Below are 20107 nucleotides of genomic sequence, written 5' to 3'. Positions count from 1 at the left end.
ATGGTGTAAATCGCCAAAATCGCCATTTTCCATCCAAGATGGCGGACTTCCTGTTGGGTTAAGGTCATGATGTCAAGAGACTTTTTGGTGTGTCTTGGTATAATATACATGTGTACCGATTTTCATGCATCTACTCCAAACTAAGCCAAATGCGAGGGGTGTTTTGAAAATTTCAAGGGGGCGCTGTAGAGGCATTTTGCCCCGCCCATTTGCAGCGACCACAAAATATCAAATTTTTCGCCACCCCTGATGAGTGTGCAAAGTTTGGTGAGTTTTCGTGCATGGCAAAAGGGCGAAAAATGCAGCGCAAAGAGGCAAAAACAAAAAAATCGCCACAAAAATTTTTCACATGTACACTGTTATGACCTATACTCCATGGCCTGTGGAGTGATCAATCTTTGTGCAAAGTCAAAGGCCAGTTGCATTTAGTTTTTTACTTTAGGAAGGATGTTCTGACACGCCAACGTATCCAAAGACAAAGTCCCCATCCCATCAGACATGCTGGTCATGACATGAGCCGCAACCTTCTTACAGTTAAAATCAATGCGGCACAGCTGCCAAACTCTTAACACTGAACGCTGCAGAGGAAGATGAAGGGAGAGAATTTTGGCATTGCTTTAAAAAGCTATGGGGAAAACACACCAGCACATGCTCGCTTCACACACACACACACCTCCCACACATGCTGCAAGAGCAATAGAAAGGTAATAAGAGTACATCACCAGGACTGACAGCAACCGCCTAACAAATATCAGTGTAGCCTTCCTCCCCCACAGTACAAACTGACTCCCCCTCCTCCTCCTCCTCCTCCCCTGCTGCCTCCGGACACTTTTGAAAGCATCAGCAGTATCATTTCTCAAGATGTAACACATGGACTGAACTAAACCCTGAGGCACTCTTGAGATTGTTCTCCATAAACAAAGCCATCACGCTGCACATCAGGAGTCCCAGACCCTCTCTCACCTTATTCCAGCAGGTCATCCAAACACCCAAATAAAACACATTACACAGGCAAAAAGAAGAAAGAAAAACCTCAAGTTTAAAATGACCAATTTTAAAAAAGGTTACTCTTTTCTAAAGCCTTCTGAACTGTGGCCTGCTGTCACTCACCCTGTGTCCTACAAAGCCTGGATACAGGTAAAAATAATGAAAGTAATAATAATATAATGATACCTAAACACAGAAGATGCACCTCCTACATTACTGCATATAACTTTATATTAAGGCCTGGGCCCTGCCTGGTTAGTCAATATGGCTGCACATTAACACAACAATGAATACACTGACAGCTAACTTATCCTGAGATGTGTGTGTTTTTCAACCGATTGTTAGCTTAGCCATTTTTGCTACTTTGCTCAAATCTGAAGTCCGCTGCTTCCACTTATTGTGTTTTGCTTACAGCGCCCCCTTGTGTTGATGCAACAGGGAAAACAAGTAAATGTGAAGTGGCTGCATAAAACATAAATTAGCAACATGTAAGACAATGGAAGCATTAGCCTGACTTAGAAAATGTAACATTTGAGTTGCAGTGCATGTGACAGTCGTGAGTTCAGTGTGTGTGTGTGTGTGTGTGTGTGAGAGAGAGAGAGAGAGAGAGAGAGAGAGAGAGAGAGAGAGAGAGAGAGAGAGAGAGGGAGCTCCTCAGTTGCCTTAGCAGCGCAGTCTCATTCCTCCACAGTCCGGCGTTGTGCGCGCTTTTCCTGGCTTCCCTTACGACTTCACATCATTTAACCTGCCACACTCCGCCGTGACACATTTTAAAACCCACTGAACTCCACTTTGGACTCCTTCTGTCTCTCTCCTTAAGTTCCACAACGCCTCTTCACTGGCTGTTATGAAGAAAACGGCGAGAGTGCCAAGCTGATTTCTGCGCGTTTGTAACAGTGCGTGCAGGTGTGTTTGTTTTCATCACCGCCGGGAAGGAATGGCTCTGCAGGCGGTAAACGGGAGCGAGGTGGAGGGCTCCACGGGCTGTGCGGTGCAGGGGAATCTCAGCATGGAAGTTACCGGCTTTAACATGAGCTGCACCAACGGCTCAGTGCTTCCCAGACCGGTCACCAGAGCCAAAGGTAGGATTTTTCTTTTCAATCTCAACAAAACAAATGAGTTCTTTTTTTTATATAAAACAAGTCATGCAGAATAAAAGCAATCAGTAATTTAATTTTACCTTCTAACCATTTCATGTGCTCCATCTTAATGTGAGTTATAATCCTCCAGCCTCAGTCAATCACCACGCAGCCCAATTTACTGCTGTTTCTCTCTGCATCAATAACACCCCAATCAGCCTGAGCAGCAGCAGAGCAGGGCATGCAGTGTGAAAAGCAGTTTTAATTATCAGTGAGATGACTCACAGACAGTAGGAGAGTTGTTTTGTGCATTATCCTCATGTTACTCTCTGGGACAGGAAATTAAAGTCCCACCCTGCCACATGCGCAAGGACCGCTGTTCATTTATGAAATGACTTTAGGAAATTGTAGATTTTACCCTTGGCTTGCAAAAAGATGCAGACACACAAAAAAAATATCGTTAAATACTTTTAATATGTCGCAGATGCTAGGCGCCTACAAGACTCGCGTCAGGGCCGAAATAGCTCAGTTGGGAGAGCGTTAGACTGAAGATCTAAAGGTCCCTGGTTCGATCCCGGGTTTCGGCAAACTGCGTCCGCTTTTAAAGACATTGTGTGGTCAAAGCTGCAGGCTAACTCCTCTTTTGTTTTTGCTAAATTGTCTGTCTGTCCAAACTAATATTTAAAGTACGTGCTAGAAGTTCTGTTTTAGGCTGTTTTATAATGACTAATTATTCATTAATGGATTGAAATATCTCAATTCAATTACAAATTTACTTCAGGCTTCCAGTCAAAAAAAGTCAGAAACCTCAAAAAAATGACCGAATTCTAACATTAACCTTTAATTTCAGAATTCCAAAACAATAAGGCACCATAACTACCAGCTGTTGACCACCAACTGGCTTTTTAAACAGGCTGAAATCAATCACACAAAAGTGAAACAACTCCTGACACACATCACATTATAGTAATCACTGTGGACTCCTGAGAGCAGCTCGGTTCAGACGGGGGGCCCTGCTTATGTGAGGCAACATCTGCAGCCACACCTTGGCTCTGCCTGGACACTCTGATTCAAAGTGGCACTTTGCTGAGCTCACCCCGTCCTTTTGAATTCATGTAGGATAAGTTATCATGAAAGGAATCTCATAAGCATTAAATGAACACTGTTCTTCAGAGGGAAACCAACGTGTCGCCTCGGGCACTGAGCGAGAGGGGGAGACTTGTTACTGCAGAGAAAAGCCGTGCACTGCATACACAGTGGGAGTCTCTAATATCTAACCAATTTCTGAGCGAAGCGTCTTATGAAAGAAATTACCACCTTATTCCCTTTGGGTATTTACACGGTGATGTACCTTGTCATAACATGATCACACTAATCAGATGAAATAATTGGAAAAATTTGAAGTGACCTGGTGGAACAGAACAAGTAGCACTGAGAGTGTCTGAGGAATCCTCCTCCCTGATAATGTGTGTATATTTAATGAGAAAAATCGAAATCAATAAGTGCTTTATCTTAACTCAATGGAAGCAGCGCATACCTTACAGTGAAGCCTCTGCAGCATGGGAAGAATCACCTCAAAAGTGCGGCATTCCTCGGCCGTGAAGCAGCTGTATTGATTTGCAATACAGGCCCTTTTCAGTAGGACTCATTAATAAAATTATACACGAACAGTGACGTTTGAAGAAGTTGTATGAACTTTAGACTATCTATGTTCCACAGAACCTCCAAATGGTGGTTGCACTGCACTGCATAACTCACTGCTGGCTTGTTTTACATAGTGATTCATGTGGTAAACACCTCGGCTGAATGTTTAATTCAATACAGGAAATCCCTTAAGAGGCAGCTGCTCTAATAGCTGTGGTTCCAATTAAACTGCACCGAAGTGAATGAGGAAAGCAGGGAATCAGCTTCAACAAGTTTCAGATGTCTGAATTTTCTTTTGTTTTAACTCTTATTTGAGAATTAGTGCTCTGTTAAATAAATTACAAAGGCACCAGGACACACTATCAACTGTGTATTGAGGAGGTTTCTGCTCATTTGTTTGATTTCCAATCAGAACGATGCTTCCGATCAGAAACAGCAGGGCAGGACCCGTGGGTAATTGAATATGTGTCGAGCTTCTTGGTGCTCTGCAAACAAGCTCTTTCCAGCTTTCCGAAAAAAATTCTAATTAATGTAGGATCAATATTAATCTCTCATGGGGTGGCATGGCGGGAAGACTAATTGAGTTGAATTGTGCTGACTGTCACACTAGCAGTCTCATTACAGTGATAAAACGTGGGATGGACTTCCACACACTGTGCACCAGGCTAAATTGCTGTTTATAATATGCTGCTATTTTTCAAGTTGCAGTAATGCAGCGTGGAAATGTGTAGAGTCTATAATAAGAAGAAGTCCACTGTGAGTAAACCCAACATAAAGAGGTCACACAGACCTGTCCTGATTCCTATCTCCTGATTAAACCTTTTAGGATAACAGACATGCTGTCAGCTCTCTCACTATTTGGAAAGACGCAGCGTCTGATCAGCCGTGGCAACTCGGCAACAGAATGACAGGGCTTTAAAGAGATAGGGAGCGCTCTCTGATGGAAGATATTGACTTTTTTGGCAGCATGGACACGAATAATAAGAAAACCTTTTAACGCCGAGGAGGCGTTCATACCACGTGTTTGTTTAATAGCTAAGAATGAAGCGGATCCAAAAACACAGCCACAAATGTTTACCAGGAAAAAAGTGTGTGATAACTAGCACAGGCCCAGAAATCAGAGAAAAAACTTAATCAACTATCAATCTAACTTAGATTTGCCTAATATATTTATTATTGATCAGTAATGACTGTCAGATTACCTCATGTCTGCATTAACTTACTGTTTTATTGTTATGCGGTTTGGCTGTGGTAAAATAGCAGAGAAGTTTGTAGTGGTGTTTACCTCCGCCCACTTTTCCAGATGGCCAAAAACTCAGTCTGATTTGGTTGCATTGGCAATCAACCAATATGTCACTGATATATAACATACTGGACAAATAAGGACTGTAAGAGAGAGGATTACTGAGCAGCAGTAAGTTAATTAACTAATTTAATGCTCAATAAATACAGAAAGTCATTCCTCAAGCAGATCTGGCTTTAAGAGCTCATTTGTGACCTGGAAATATGGCTAAAAATCAATAATTAAAGTAGTTATTAGCAATAAATGTGTAGGACCCCCGTCAACAGCTCGCTCTTTATTATAATTAGCTGTTGACTCCTACAAACTCTGCTCTCATGTCGGCTGCTCCTCAGGTTCACTTCCACAGGGTTCTCTGCTCAACTGTAATTACAGAGGATCACTAGATTTGGACAGAGCTGACAGTCATTTCTAACAATGTGGAACATTTCATCATCTCACTATGAAATACAGCCTCATGGCCAGGCAGTGATGAAAGGTTATTACAGCTCGTGATTATTGTACCGATTTACTCAAGATGACATCCAGCCATAAAAACACTCCTCAATAAGTAGCATTCAGATGGCTAACTGTAGCTATGAAGTTATGCTAATCCTCTACTAAAGATAAGACATAATGATGAAACTTTAATGAACCCTGCGGGGAAACTTAATTACAGTTTGCACTACAGAGCTAAGGACACACAAACAGCAGTAGTTTTGACGTCTCAGTCCACGCCACATACGAGGTGAGCGCTGTCTCTGTATCTGTGATGTATTTTTAGGAGAAAACAGCTGCCACACATCAGGGAGTGATAGGAATCAAAGTAAATTGTCCTGCTGTCAGTAAGCTCAGGGGAGCCAACACAGCGCTGCTGCTCAATGAAGACATCATTTCATTTTCACTCGCACCAAGTCTAACACAAAGGAGGCCCACAGGAGCCCCACCCCTGCATGGAGCTGCACTGATTATGCACGGTTCCACTGTGTAAACTTGTCAGATGTGCCACAGCTGCACCCTGTATTGATTGAGACAAAGTGGATGTCCCTCGTAGGAGCTGATGAAGCCGTTCTTAGACAGGGTTTTCTCATCAAAAGAATAATTCATGTTAGAGGTGGTCGCTCAGGTGTCAGAGAGGATTAGCATGCATCCTGGTCCTGGGTTCGGATAATATCTTTGCTGTGCGCTGTCCCCAGCTTGTGTGACAGCAAGTTTAAGCCCAAACGTGCACTCTTTCCTTGCATGCAGAGGTGCACAGACAAAAACCTAGAGCCCTGTGCATGGACAAATGTACAAATCCAGCTTAATTTTGACATATTTGTCCAATCAGAGCACATTAAATAGCATCCCTCTGTGTGGGAGGACAAGATGAAGTTATAAAAATAAAAATAGCCTCCTGGGCGACATTACCAAGCAGTTTATTCACTTTATGAAGCTGCTTTCTGCACATGAGCTGTGTGTTTGTGTCCTGCTTCCGCTCCTCATGAGCACTGCTTTGCCTTCAAGGTGAAGTGTGGCGTCCTGTCTGCAGGCCCTGCTGCAGACCCTCTTCCCCATGTCTCTGTCTTTAATCAGAAGGCTCAGTCAGCGCAGCACATGGCCGGCCCCCGACCTTGTCCTGTCAGATACTCTCATTCTCAAACAGAGTCGCTGTGACAGGCCAGTGTGAGTGAAGGGAGCATCCCAAAAAGCCTCTGGCTGGGCCGTCCTGCTTTCACTGCTGCTCAGCTGTATGGCAGCGCAGAAAGGATGAGATGATAAGAAACACTTTTAGTAAAGGGGGCGGGGCTGATACAGGCCTCTCAGTGTCACAGATTCCTTCTAATTGTGTTTTTGCATCTTGTTTTACTGCATTATCAAATCTGCTATATGTGCTGGACATACAGAGAATCGAAATTGCGTTACTCTTCACTCCGCAACATATAACATATAACTAAAAACTTAAGATATAATATAAAGTGTAAAAAAAGTGTACCTACAAGGCACACACAAAAAGGGTTCTTTTGTAGAGGAAAGGGGGAGAAAGTGGGGCACAGCAGAGAGAGAGAGTTTAGCTTCCTGACAGCCTGGTGGATGAAGCTGTCCCTCAGTCTGCTGGTCCTGGCCCAGAGGCTGCGCAGTCTCTTTCCTGATGGCAGCAGACTATACTGTGTCATAGTATATAGTAATTTGCATCTGTTTGTGGCTAATTTTTTGCATCTCTTGTGGGTATTTTGTCTTTTTGCAGCTGTTAGCCCATTTATCTTGTCACTTTACATCTTTGCCGTTCTTTCACCCCCTGTTGTGTTTTTTTTTGCCCTCTCCTCTGACTGTGATAAGTGGTTCATTAAATAAAAACAGACAAATTCAGAGAGAGCAAGTATGTTGAGAAGAGTTCACTGTCATCGTTTTTCCAGTCTGCAGAGCACCTGACTCGACCGGCTCAACATGATGATACTGTTTGACTTTGTCTTAGAGATTATTCTAATTACTGTTTTCCCTCTCAGGGCTAGCAGCGCAGTATTGACACTGTTGCACGCCAAGATGTTTGCTGAAGTAATTTGGTTGTCTAATAGACTTCAATGCCGTTTATTCTTATTTCCCATGAGAACAGCCTGATTCAGTCTCTTTATGTATTAATGTTATGTAATGTGACACCGTCCTCTGTCTGTCTTCCTGTGTCCCTGCCAGAGATGGACTCGGTCCGCATCCTGCTCTACTCACTCATCTTCCTGCTCAGCGCCTTCGGCAACCTGCTGATCATTGTGGTGCTGATGCTGAACAAGCGCATGCGGACTGTAACCAACTCCTTCCTGCTGTCGCTGGCGGTCAGCGACCTGATGATGGCCATCTTCTGCATGCCATTCACCCTCATCCCCAACATTTTGGGTGACTTCATCTTTGGAGCGGCAATGTGCAAGATTATCACCTACTTGATGGGTGAGTTTCTCTCCAAACATGACTGTAATGGTCTGTTTTTTCTCAAGGACTGCCTGTTGCGATGGATACGGCTCTGATCGGTTCATTTCAGTCTAGCACACAGTGATTTTAATGTGTTTTTATATCACTATAGTCCAAGACTGTCCTTATTTGAGGCTGACTTTCCACTGCTCCTGATAACTGCTCACTATCTAACCAGAGCCTGTCTTGCAGAGAGGCTTCATTTTGCCTGTCAGAAGGTAACTATCGTGCTGAAAGTGCTCGAACAGTCACACGTCTTCAGGAGTGTGACTTAGCGATGAGCTGGCTCCCGTCAGGCTAGAGTCAAGGTGCCACGTGAGGCCTGAGTCAGACAGAAGCACAAGAGACGGCAAAGAAACTGAGATCCGCTGCAGAAATTTCTCCTTGGTTTACTTTAGGCTCTGAATGACTCAAAAAAGCTATTAAACAGTGAGCTTCACAATCCTATTATTGTCATAAATACGATGCACCGTCTGTGAGGATTGGCACACCGAATCTCCTTTTTCAATTACTGGACTCTGTGGGCTGTGATAAGAAGGAGGGCAGAAGGGACAGCTGCCTTGTTCTTTCAATACAAACTTTGTGTTATTTAATGCTCACCATTTCAGTGAAAGCAAAACCTACAGAGTAGTTTCCCTGACAATTAATGAATGGTGGGAAATGATCACTTAACTACAGGAATAAGCTGTGAATCTGCAGATAAAGCTTCCTTTCTGACTACAGTACGAGCCGCCTTCATAACAGACACACTGCAGACCCATCACAGTTCTTTCTGATATCCTTTACGTTTCTCACAAACTCCATTTGAGGCGGTTCAATAGCACTCCTGACAGCCATTGCAACATGTATTCACCCAGCTGAACCACAAGACACATATTTTAAATGGATTTTTTATATCAAACCACTGCACATTTATCACATCACTATGGTGGATTCTACACCTCGCCACCTCTTGTGTGGAAAAAACACCTAACAGGAGCACATACTGAGAGACAGCCAGAAGAGGCACTCAACAAAGAGCATGACACACACAGGAGCTTTATTTACAATCTCCTGGCTGGAATAGTCTCACTAATGGTGCACTACGGTGATGAACACATTATCTGCTCTTATTAAACTTAGCACACATTTCTGCACCTTGTTTATCTATAAATATGTACCCATGTGTGGAACAGCCTGACCCGAATCATTTTGGGGAGAAACATCTATATGAACATCAGCATAAATCCATATCAGTGTCTGAATGGAGGCTCCAATAAGTGAGCTCTTCTATCAGCCCAAAATCGATCAATAAGCAGGATCACTGCGGCCAAACTTACCCATCGATTTTTGTGCTTGAAAACCTGTGACAAACTACCCTTTTCAAAATGATCTGTTAGTACACGCCCATTAGACATATAATACACCATCCATCCTTCTGCGGGCCCTTTTATCCATCCACCACCACCAGCTCGATAATCATGTGAATCATAGCCCTTGTGCTGTTTCGACGGCAGTTATAAGATCGATGTTGTAATATATTGTGTGTGTGTGTGTGTGTGTAGTCTTCAATCACATTTATGCATTCATATTTGTGTTTTTCTTGGCCGGTCGTACTTACCAGCTCAGTCTGTCGGCCTTCCCTGAGGTGTAGTTTGCATAATGCACTGCAGTTTTACACAGCTTCCAGCAAACCTTTACATAAGAGCAGCTGAATATGTGGCACCTGTAACACATCAGTTCCATCTGTGAAGTTTTTAAGCCTTTAGGTTCCTTCAAGGCAACACTCAGCTGAGAATTCCGTGCAAGCAAGAAGAATTAATAGGCGTACTACTCAGCTGAGGAATGTAAATCTTTCTCTCCCAGGTGGAGGTGCGTCGAGAGAACCACAATTCCAAACTTCACAGCTTCGCTCAAAAAGCCAGTTATCAGTTGGACCAGCGCCAGCTCGACTTTAATGGACAAGAAAAGGGATTAGAGTGCAGAGAAGATACAGCGCAGAGAGGGGAAAATGTGAGCATTTGGTTCAGTTAGTTGAGTGGTAATTAACTTTGCAGCGCCTTGTCCGCAACAGAGTCAGCCTTACAATACTGCCTAGTGTCAGAGAGGGGAGCTTTTGATCAGTACGCCTGTCTGAGAACTCACCCAGGACACAATAACTAAGAGATGCACATAATGGAAAAGTGTCCACGCTGCGTAATATATATGCACAGAGAGATGACTGCACTTTACTGCCTGGAATTTAAATGGCACATTTAGATAAGGTTTAATTCTTTTCATTAGTCAGTAAGTTAGAATTCAAATAAAGGTGAAAAATGCTCCCATGTCCACTTAATGACAGATAGACTATTAATGCATGCCACAGAATGATGCATACATCACTGCTGTTAGTTTTAAATTGTATTTTAGTGCACTAGTGTTTCCACTTTTCTCTCCTTTAAAGTTCTAATAACTCTCTGTTCAATAAAACAAATGGTGAAGTGGAATTAAACTTTGAATAGAATAATTAATTGGGGGTCCACAAAAGAACACACAATTTCTCCGCATCATCAATTTAAGAGAGATAGAGCAGATAGAGTGTAAGGTCTGAAAACAGCATGACGCTTTATTTCACACAGGCTTCACTCTCTAAAACGGTCTAGGCTACTTCACGCATCCATGCCTGGATAAACTGCATATCAATACATTGTTTTGTCAAACATAATGAGCTGGTTTTTGCTTCATAAGAAAGCAATGCCACAGGACTCCTAATGCAGTTTACATGACTTCATCACCTCATTTTCTGCTGGAGATATTTCTGAATTATTCCTTTAAAGCTCACATATGCTTCAGTTTGTTTACACTGTAAAGCACTCGAAAGTGATACATAATTTATAGTTTTTACTCCTTCTGGCTCAATTTCATCGACTGTTCCTCTAAAATTTCTACCTCATTTCCACAATCGGTGTGAGGCAATGCTGCAGCGGGCAAAACCGCCTTCGAGCATCAACAAAAGAAAAAAAAAAAACACTAAACGTTAGTGTGTGAGTTGCTTCTCTCTCGCTGTTTCTGTGCTTAGCACTTGAAAGAGACGTGAGGCTGTGAGAGACTTATTGTGCGAGACTCTTTTGGTTGAGATCTGCGTGTGTCGACTGCACCACCCACCTCCGTCTGCTTGGCTGGAGCTGGAGGTGGTTGTGCTCGATGACCAGCAGTCAACGTACAGTTTGTGTGGTGTAAGCCTGGATGGCTACAGACTGACCTCCAGCTCTCAATTCCCCCTGCTAGTCCACATTAACATATACACTTATATGCAGTGCAACATAGTAAAAGCTTACATCAATAGGTTTAGGTTACTGCTCTTCTTTGCCACACTTCAGGGCTGTTCTTCTGGTTTCAGCGTGAGTAAAATAATCATTATTCACTCCACGGGATACAGCTTCAGCCTAGAATTTTAGACTTTTCAATTCTGCAGACCGAACCCCGTGTCAGTGCACATGCAACAAGAGTTACAGTATGTAACCACTCTTCTCCATTTCAGTGGTTTCAGCGTGATGTAGTATCCTGTCAGGTTTCATGTCGGTGCAGCAGCAATCAAAAAAAATTACCCTGCTAGCAGAGAGCTGAAATGCTTTTAATAATGCACAAGGAGAAGAAAAAGGCGCTCTGACATCTTTTTGTGACGCTGATGTTCTCTTTGTTCTTTACAAGTCAGTGCTTTGTTCTGTCAGCGCAGGAATAAGATAAAGCCGCCCGCTTATATCAGACTTCACATCAAATCCCAAATATCCTCGCTGTTCTTTTTTCTGCAGACTAAATCACTCCTTAATCTTTTAGTTTCTGATAAAAAACACAATCGAAAGTTTGTGTTTTTTTTTTATCAATGGTCTGCAGGAGAGACCTGCACACACAAAAAAAAAGCTTAATATGGTTTCTGTAAATTGAATTGCACCATGCTCGTAGCAACATAATGACTTCCTCCCTTCAACCATAACTCAGCGCTGTGGTTTGGACAGGATATGTTCTTCCGTCGTGCAGGAACAATGAATGGGGATTAATATGTGAGGTTGTTGCTGCTCATAAAGGATTAGTGTGCAGGTATATTAATGCTATTTGTCTTGCTCTGAGAACATTAAGGCTTTACACTGACTGAGCTGGCGCCGCTACTGCAGAATATGCATATTCATGTATGCAAATGAGACGTGGCCTCCGAAGAAATTTGGAAGCCACATCCTTGAACAATGACAAAGGAGATGGGATTATATATACTTTTAAAAAAACAGTCTGATGTGGTGATGATGGAGTATTTATTTGCCTTTCACCTAGAAGGCGCTTGTGTTGCAAGGGTGTGTTTCTGTTTAATTAGCAACAGGTTTAATTAGTGGATCTTGTGACTGTGTTTCTGTGTTTTTTGTTCCTCATGCATAACATGGAAAAGTGTCAAGACGCTTAAAGGCCATTTAAATAGAGGAGACTAAAGAAAGAAAATAAATATTAGTCTTTGTCTCTGTCTGTCCTGCAGGGCTCTCTGTCAGCATCTCCACCTTCAGCCTGGTGGCCATCGCCATCGAGAGGTACAGCGCCATCTGTAACCCGCTGAAGTCTCGCGCATGGCAGACCCGATCCCACGCCTACCGCGTCATCGCTGCTACTTGGGTTGTGTCGCTCTTAATCATGGTTCCCTACCCGGTGTACAGCGCCCTCGGGTCTTTCCCAAAGAAGAACGGCACAGTGGGTCACACATGTCGCCTGTTCTGGCCCAGTCACGAAGCTGAGCAGGCCTGGTAAGTGCAGGGATAAAGGATAAAATTACTCAGTGCAATTTAGACATAGGTTAGAAGTGCTTTTGTGTTTGGAGCGATGCAATCAGCCCAGTTTCTGTACTGATTGCTCACAGTTGGAAAATAAGCGTGTTGCTGATTGAGGCACAGGCCAGTGTTGGTAATGGTGCTGCTGGATACACGTACTTGGAGGAAGTGCTGGTAAAATATCAGCCACAACTTACTTGAAGTAATTCTGCTCCAGAGGAACACATCCATGGCAACGGAAATAAGAGAAATTAAATTCTTAAATCTTTGTCATTTTCTGGATTGAGCCTGCAGCTAAAGTTATAAAGGTAGTTACAGAAGAGTGAATGAAATCATTAAGAGTTTTAAAAGATGGAAAAGGTGAGCAGACAGCTCCTGTTGAGGCCTAATTAGAAACAGTATGAAATAGATCAGTTTTTTGGCTCAGCGGGGGTCGTACTCAAAGAGAGGAGCTTAGAAACGTGTAGTGGAGAGTGCATCATTAGGCAGTGATAACATAGATAATACGTCTGCCCTCACCCTGCTGTAATTTTAAATGAAAATAATTCTGTTTCTGCACTCCTGACTGTTTGCTAAGAAGGAGGGAAGAACAAAGCTTACAGAAAAGGTCAGGAGAGAAATGGCCACAGACATCCATCCACCCATTTACACATCTCTGAGGACCCATGAATGCTGCTTTGTTGTTAAAAAACTCCCCAAGTGTTGATCATCTTGGCATATACTACCGCACTCAGGGATTTTTATAGATCTGCTCTGTACATAAACAACATGGGTCCTCCTGGATGGCGCAATTAAAATGAAGAAGAAGCCAAATACTTGCCGACAGCCTTTTGTGGTCAAACACTCTGAAGAGTTCTCTTTTCTCTGACTGTCTATCAAGCTCTTAAGCTTCACTGGAAGTGAGGAGGCAGTGGGAGAGCAGTTAATTAGTCTGCTCTCTCGAGCAGGAGGAGAAGGAGGAGGAGGAAGAAAGTCAAGACTCAGATGTCAAAAGTTCCTGTGTCACAGAGTACCTTTCAAGTTTGAATCCACTGCCACCCTTTATCTCTGTCTTTTAAATTACACCAGGGTTAGGGGTTAGAATACTCAGCCTGTAAGGAGGGAACACCTTCTCACCACAGGAAAATGGCACCTAATGAAGCAGAGACGGAAGCATCCATTTTAGACGAGCCACAAAAGAGCTGTAATACAGATAATGAACCAATTTTTCCGATCAAATGTAATGATTTTGGAAGAATTACTCAGGGTTTCACACAAAAGTGAGCAGCAAATGTACCCTGAAGAATCATCCACTGATTACATTTTAATATGAGCAGATAATGTGTTTATTAATATAATCGACTCTCTTTCTGACGTTCATTTAGGCCAATGTTCAGTACCATTCAGATTAGAGTTTACAGTTTTCAACTTTCAGAATAGATAAAATCTAATCAATTAAGCACACAAAAGAAAGAAAAAACGAACCTGATGCAAATAGCAAAAACCCCTGTGTGGTTAGGTTTTATGCATAAGTCTGAAATCCTCATCCCCAGACCAGAAATTGGACAATTCCCTCTTGCAGCTTATCAAAGATAATCAACAGCTTTACAACAAGCAGTCAGCAGTCACTGACAAAAACTGCAATGCTACCAGATTTAATACACAAGAAGCAAAAATCCAGTCCAGTTAAACACCTGCCCAACACCTGACAGTTTAAGTTCAGCCACATTTCACTGTTTGGGTGGAATCTGGTTTTACAGCTGCAGGTGTCACATCAATCCGTCACTGCTAAAAATGCTGGAGGGGATCTTAAAAGTGTCAAATGGTGCTTTAAGCAAATGTTTGAGGGAAAAAAGGCTTTTTAAATAATTCTGTCAACAGGTGTTACAATGAGATGTGGATGTGCATATCATTTTCTTTGATGATTAATATAAGCCAAACACGTCCTTCCTGGTGGAATCAGGCAGGTGATGTAGGAAGGAAACACAGTCATGAATATTCAACATTCATACATCCCTCTGTTTCAGCTCAATCCATCTGGGCTTCCCCGTCCAGGCAAAACAAGCACAGACATCCACCTCAACATTTCATACACTCCCACATGTCCGCGTCCACACGGCTTTTGTTCAACAGATTTTCCTCGGTATCAAACAGCCAGCCTGTGGATGAGAGGCTTCCACTGAAGCTTGTTTTGTGTGTATAGGCTGAGTAGAGTTCAGAGAGTTGCTCAGGAAGACATTAGAATATCAGAGAACGTATGAAACGAGGCCTCTTCCTCTCTGCTGCTGCTGCGGCTTTTATCTGCTCACTGATGTGCACATCTGTGACTTAACAGGAAGCTCTCTGATTACGGCCAATCAAAAGGGAGATGTACTTAAGAGATGGTAAAGATTTCTAACCATCAAAGTGACATCTGTATCTTTTTTGCTTTATAGTTTTTGTTTCACATTAATTGTGTCCGTCCTTCTCCTCGCTCACAGGTTACATTCATTTGATGGTCTATACTGATAAAGTCGCAATTGGGAGTCTTTCAGCATCCTACACTGTTCAGAAATGGCTCCCTGTCATCGTTTTGTTCAGCTTTTTTGCACTACACTCCAACTTTTTCTTTGATGTGTCATCTATCCTCACTCTCCAGGGAGCCGTGATTGAAATGACAGAAAATGACACCCGGTCTTTAGCAGCAGAAAACATTTTCCAAAGTTGGATTAAAGCATCTCTGACTGTGTTTACATGGAGTGTAACTAGACAGGGCATCTATGAACTGTGTAAACAGTCAATATGTTAAAAGAGGTGTGATAAGGACGTGTTGAAAAGGTTTTCTGGGTTAAACCGGATGGCGATAACCTTCTTTTGAACAGCAGCAGCTGGCTGGTTCAGCTGGTTCAACCGGTCTGCCTGGCTCTGTCAGCCTGGGAGACCTCGTTTTTCACTGGAAAGTCATGCACCTTTGTGGAAACAGCATGATCAGAGCAACAAGACTTAAAAATATCACAGTTATAACTACAAATCACCTTTAAAAAATGACTCAGCTCTGTGAATGTTTACTGAATTTCTAGCTTAGCAGCACTCAACAATGACTCAAATAATGGCTTCTTAGATGTGTAACATACACATGTTGTATGTTTTCAATAGAATCTTTGGATATATTAGAATTGAGACTAATTTGTAAGCATGGGTTTGTTTCATTCATTTTTTTCTAAGAAAAATATGACTGTAGAATAAACAGATTTTGACCTTTTTGTGAGCACAACATTAAAAGAAGACGATTGGCAAGCTTTCAGTCAGTTTCATACGATTCCACTAAAGTTGCAGCAGCACTATATAAAATGTGTAGATGTATGCAAACATTGCATCAGTAAGAACACCCTCAGTGCTAAATGAACAGTCCAAAGAAGAAGAGATGAGCTGCAGAGAGAGGCTGCAGATAAGGCACAAGAGGCTGCTGCACCTTTCACAAGAAAAAAGAAAAAATAAAACACACACACAATGCTGGGAGGGTCAACCATCTGCACAGCCTCCAGCACCGCTCCAGCACATGCATGAAGGAGAATGTTTACGAGCAACTTTGAGTAATGATTGAGTGACTTTTTTCCCTCTTTCTTTGCACCTCGGGCTGTTTTTCAGGTACGTTCTGCTGCTGATCATCCTGTTCTTTATCCCTGGAGTGATGATGATTATAGCCTACGGTCTGATCTCCAGAGAGCTCTACCGAGGCATTCAGTTTGAGCTGGGCCAGAACAGTGAGACCACCGGTGAGATCCATCATAAATTCAATTTAAACCGAAAAAGGTATCTTGTTCACATTGATTTAAAGGGGGTGAGAATAAATCTTTTTTGACTTGTTATAGAGCCACCGTGGATTACATTAGAGAGGCAAGAAACTGTAGGATTTATGAATCCTTACAATGTAAAACTCCTTCTACATTTACACATGTTCATTGGAATGTCATTTTGTTTGCTTTACCTCAGGCACAGAATGACATAATTTATGGCTACCAACAGGTTTTGCACCTGTTCTATCCCAAAATATACCTGGCTTTAATCCTATCATTTCCCACTGAAAAGGCTGAATAAGCCTGTTATAGCTGAAACTGATTTGTAACTGCTGTAGTAACTGTGTGTGACAGCAGCAGCAGTTTCCATGGAGTCCAGGCCTGTGTGTGAATCATCAAGGTTGAGACCATCTGAAATAGCCTTCAGCAGTAACTGTTGCTGAACACTGAGCACAGCGTTTCATTCCTCTGTGATGCAACAAATAATGACCTTCCATTCCTCGTTGGTGTGGATGTTTACAGCCTCTAATACTCTCCGCAGGCCAGAAGAACGGCGTCGGCAGAGCCTTAACAGGGCCGCCTGACGACGATGATGGTTGTTACATCCAGGTGTCTAAAAAGCCCTCCTCCTCTGTGGAGCTCCCCACCGTCTCTGCCACGTCCAGTGCTGTCCAGCCCAAGACCGAGCGTGCCCGTAGCAACACATCTGAGGCCAAGCTGCAGGCCAAGAGGCGAGTCATCCGCATGCTGATGGTGATCGTGGCGCTCTTCTTCATCTGCTGGATGCCCCTTTACTCTGTAAACACCTGGAAGGCCTTTGACTCCAAGTCTGCCTTCAGTGCCCTCTCAGGAGCTCCCATCTCCTTCATCCACCTGCTGTCCTACACCTCAGCCTGCGTCAACCCCATCATTTACTGCTTCATGAACACGCGCTTCCGCAAGGCGCTGCTCTCCACCTTTGCCTGCTGCTGTCGCAACCGTCTCTGCCGCTACTGCTGCGGAAGGAAGGAAGGAGGAGAGGAGGGCATCGGCGCCATCTCAATGGGCACGTCCATGGCGACCTCCATGTCCAAGTTCAGCTACACCACTGTCAGCACCACTGGCACCTGCTGAGCCTGCAAGGGGTAGCCGGCTGGTTGCATCAGTGGCTGTTGGGCAGCAGTTACTGTGTGCACCATCTGTTTTCTTGCTTCAATCTTCTGTTTGTCACTCTTCATACTAATATGCTGAGTCATGTGCTGAGTAATGTCCCTGCCCTCATTAGGAGGCCTTCTTAAAAGGTCTTCTTCAAATTCTCTGTGCATGGTTGCAGAATGCGAGGCGGAGAAAATGCTGTTTCAGTTTGGTGACGTTCTTTCACTTTTGTCTCGTTGGCAGCCCTCACTTTGTTGCATTCTGAAGAGAACATCAAGTGCCTGTGCTCTTTGTGTGGCTTTGTTTCTTCACCAGACATTTTAGTGAAAAACACGACTCTTGTGTACATATAAAAACTTGTCTCTATGTTCTGAGTGTGCCAAAGGTAAATTGTTACTGCTTACCAAGGAGTACTTTTTGTTATATACTATTATCATTAACAGTTTTCATGTCTAACTTATTTATTTATTCTATGTATGTTTCCAAAGAAAAAAAAAGTCCACAAAAAACACGGAAATTGAATTTAGTCCAATAAAACCATTCACAAAAACCAATAGACTGGTCTTATGTAGCTCTACAACAAGGGAGACAGGGCCTCATGTTAATCTCTCAGGGTTGTTGAGAGGATTTATTTACATGAATGGTGTGGAGCAGGGAAGGTAAACATTAGCATATATGGAATATGTGTTTGAATTGCTCTAAACAATGTTTGTTCAATGTTGTATTGTAAATGTACTCACATTGTTGTGTCCACAGTTGAACATTTAATAAAGATAAACTTGCAACTTTGAGGTGTTTTTCACCTTTTCTACATGTATTTCTAAAAAAGTAAGCATTTGGACCAGGCCTCAATAAGAATGTTTATTTACAAAAACAGCATGCTGCCTGACATACTGGTGACAAACCTGGAAAGTAGCTCACTCCCTATTCCATTTCAGCCAATGACTTCTGAAACGCAGTTTATTCCTGAGCCTGCACACCTCCTGCGCAGCCCTTTACATACCGGTACTTAGCGAAGCTTTACATACAGTAAACACATAGATTGAATATTTCAACACTGTTTCCACCGATCACCAAAACCGTCAAGTCACAAACAGAAGATGACCACACACTTCAATATGCAACAACACCCTGCAGTAGGATCAAACTGAACTTCAACTTGAACTTGAACTTCACTGCAAACGTGTTGCTGAGTGCTGACAGTGACATTAAGGCGGTAAATTAGCAGAACAAGAACAGGTAGTCGTTCCACGAAAGCCTGATTTTTGCTGTTAATTGCTTCCAGCCTCTCGACAAATGGCACGTAAAAGTGCTTTAGTCAAACTTACCTTTTCTGCTCAATTATCTCTGCTGCAGTGTCTTTTATGGACTTTCTGCCTTCTGCACTGCTGCCAATTACTCTGAGCATTACCTTCAAACAAAGCTCCCGTTCCCGGGTTTAGCCTAATTAGGTGTTTCTCAGGAAGCCTCTCCTGCAGTGCAGATTTCAGGCCTTTATAAAGCTGATCACAAATGGCTGCACTAACAGAGCAGATGTGAGCCTGTAATGTCTTTTAAAATGATAATAACATCAACAAGCCTTAACACAATAAAGCAAGTAGCTCAAACTGCGTTACCATAAGAGTGGGCCAAATGCAGGCTGTTGCACTATAAGTACAAAACTGTAAATGAGCCATTCAACATGATCCGAAGTGTGGGTTTGTTATTTCTATCATGATTTCATTCACAATATCCATCAAATAAACTACCATAGATTTGCAGTGAATAATTTAGCACTGCATAAATATATTTACTAATCAACTGGCCTCAGCTGCACAGACACAGCTGGATTTGTGTAAAGCAGTGCAATTTGTCCTACATACTCTCTGCTCTGACAGCTTTGTGCTGTCACATCCCGTCACTTTGTGGTTCTGTCCTTTTTCATGTCTCCCCAGTTGTCCCTGCTACCATCCAGCTTTTTATTCTTTACACTGCAGAGGCGTTTGAATACATGAATGACAATGGCGTGTGGGTGACAGCTCAGATTTGCAAGCGCCAAGCACTGTCCGAGATCAGCGCACAGGCGGTGGCAGAGGTAGCACCGAGTTCGGCTCTGTCAACTGTCACACACAAATCCTCAGAGGAGATTTACTTGTAAACTCCTAGTCTGGCAGCATCCTCTTTGTTTTTGTAATTACAGAAGGAGACAGTGAGTGTTTTCCATGTTTTTGCCATAGATTCATTTGACCTGCAAATTTAAATGTGCCTGTAGTCTCTAAAAGGAGTTTAAAAATAAAAGAATGCCTATTAATACAAAGCTGGTCTTGATTTATATATTACACAGCTTTCAGATTTACAAATAAATCCTTCACAGTGTGCATCATGAGCAAAGGAAATGCCTGGCTAGAGGAGAAACTTGCTGTTTATTATGTTCAACAAACAAGTCCATGTGGAAAACTGTGGAAACTGATCAATTTTCCTGCATGCCCAGTCAAACAAATGTTTGCTTGTCTTTGAAACAGACCCTACAGATAAACACACATA

General features: G+C 42.7%; 1 protein-coding gene and 1 non-coding gene across 2 annotated transcripts; both read left to right on the top strand.

Annotated features, from left to right (window-relative positions):
• The first annotated feature begins 1924 nt into the window (after nt 1-1924).
• cckbra (cholecystokinin B receptor a) lies at nt 1925-18332 on the top strand. Its single transcript, XM_028398900.1, has 5 exons — nt 1925-2069; nt 7660-7908; nt 12410-12671; nt 16302-16429; nt 16992-18332. The coding sequence occupies exons 1-5, from the start codon at nt 1925-1927 to the stop codon at nt 17561-17563; spliced, it is 1356 nt and encodes a 451-aa protein (XP_028254701.1). The 3' UTR covers nt 17564-18332.
• trnaf-gaa (transfer RNA phenylalanine (anticodon GAA)) lies at nt 2581-2653 on the top strand. The gene has a single exon. It is a non-coding gene; the product is annotated as a tRNA-Phe (tRNA).
• Nucleotides 18333-20107: the final 1775 nt, after the last annotated feature.

The sequence above is a fragment of the Parambassis ranga genome, chromosome 2 (assembly GCF_900634625.1).
Source record: "Parambassis ranga chromosome 2, fParRan2.1, whole genome shotgun sequence".
Classification (NCBI taxonomy): domain Eukaryota; kingdom Metazoa; phylum Chordata; class Actinopteri; family Ambassidae; genus Parambassis; species Parambassis ranga.
This window is presented reverse-complemented; position numbering and strand designations above follow the sequence as displayed.

Coding starts and splice junctions, on each gene's coding strand:
- cckbra (XM_028398900.1), top strand. CDS start 1,925: ATGGCTCTGCAGGCGGTAAACGGGAGCGAGGTGGAGGGCTCCACGGGC. Junction 2,070..7,659: donor ACCGGTCACCAGAGCCAAAG/GTAGGATTTTTC, acceptor TGTCCCTGCCAG/AGATGGACTCGGTCCGCATC. Junction 7,909..12,409: donor GATTATCACCTACTTGATGG/GTGAGTTTCTCT, acceptor TCTGTCCTGCAG/GGCTCTCTGTCAGCATCTCC.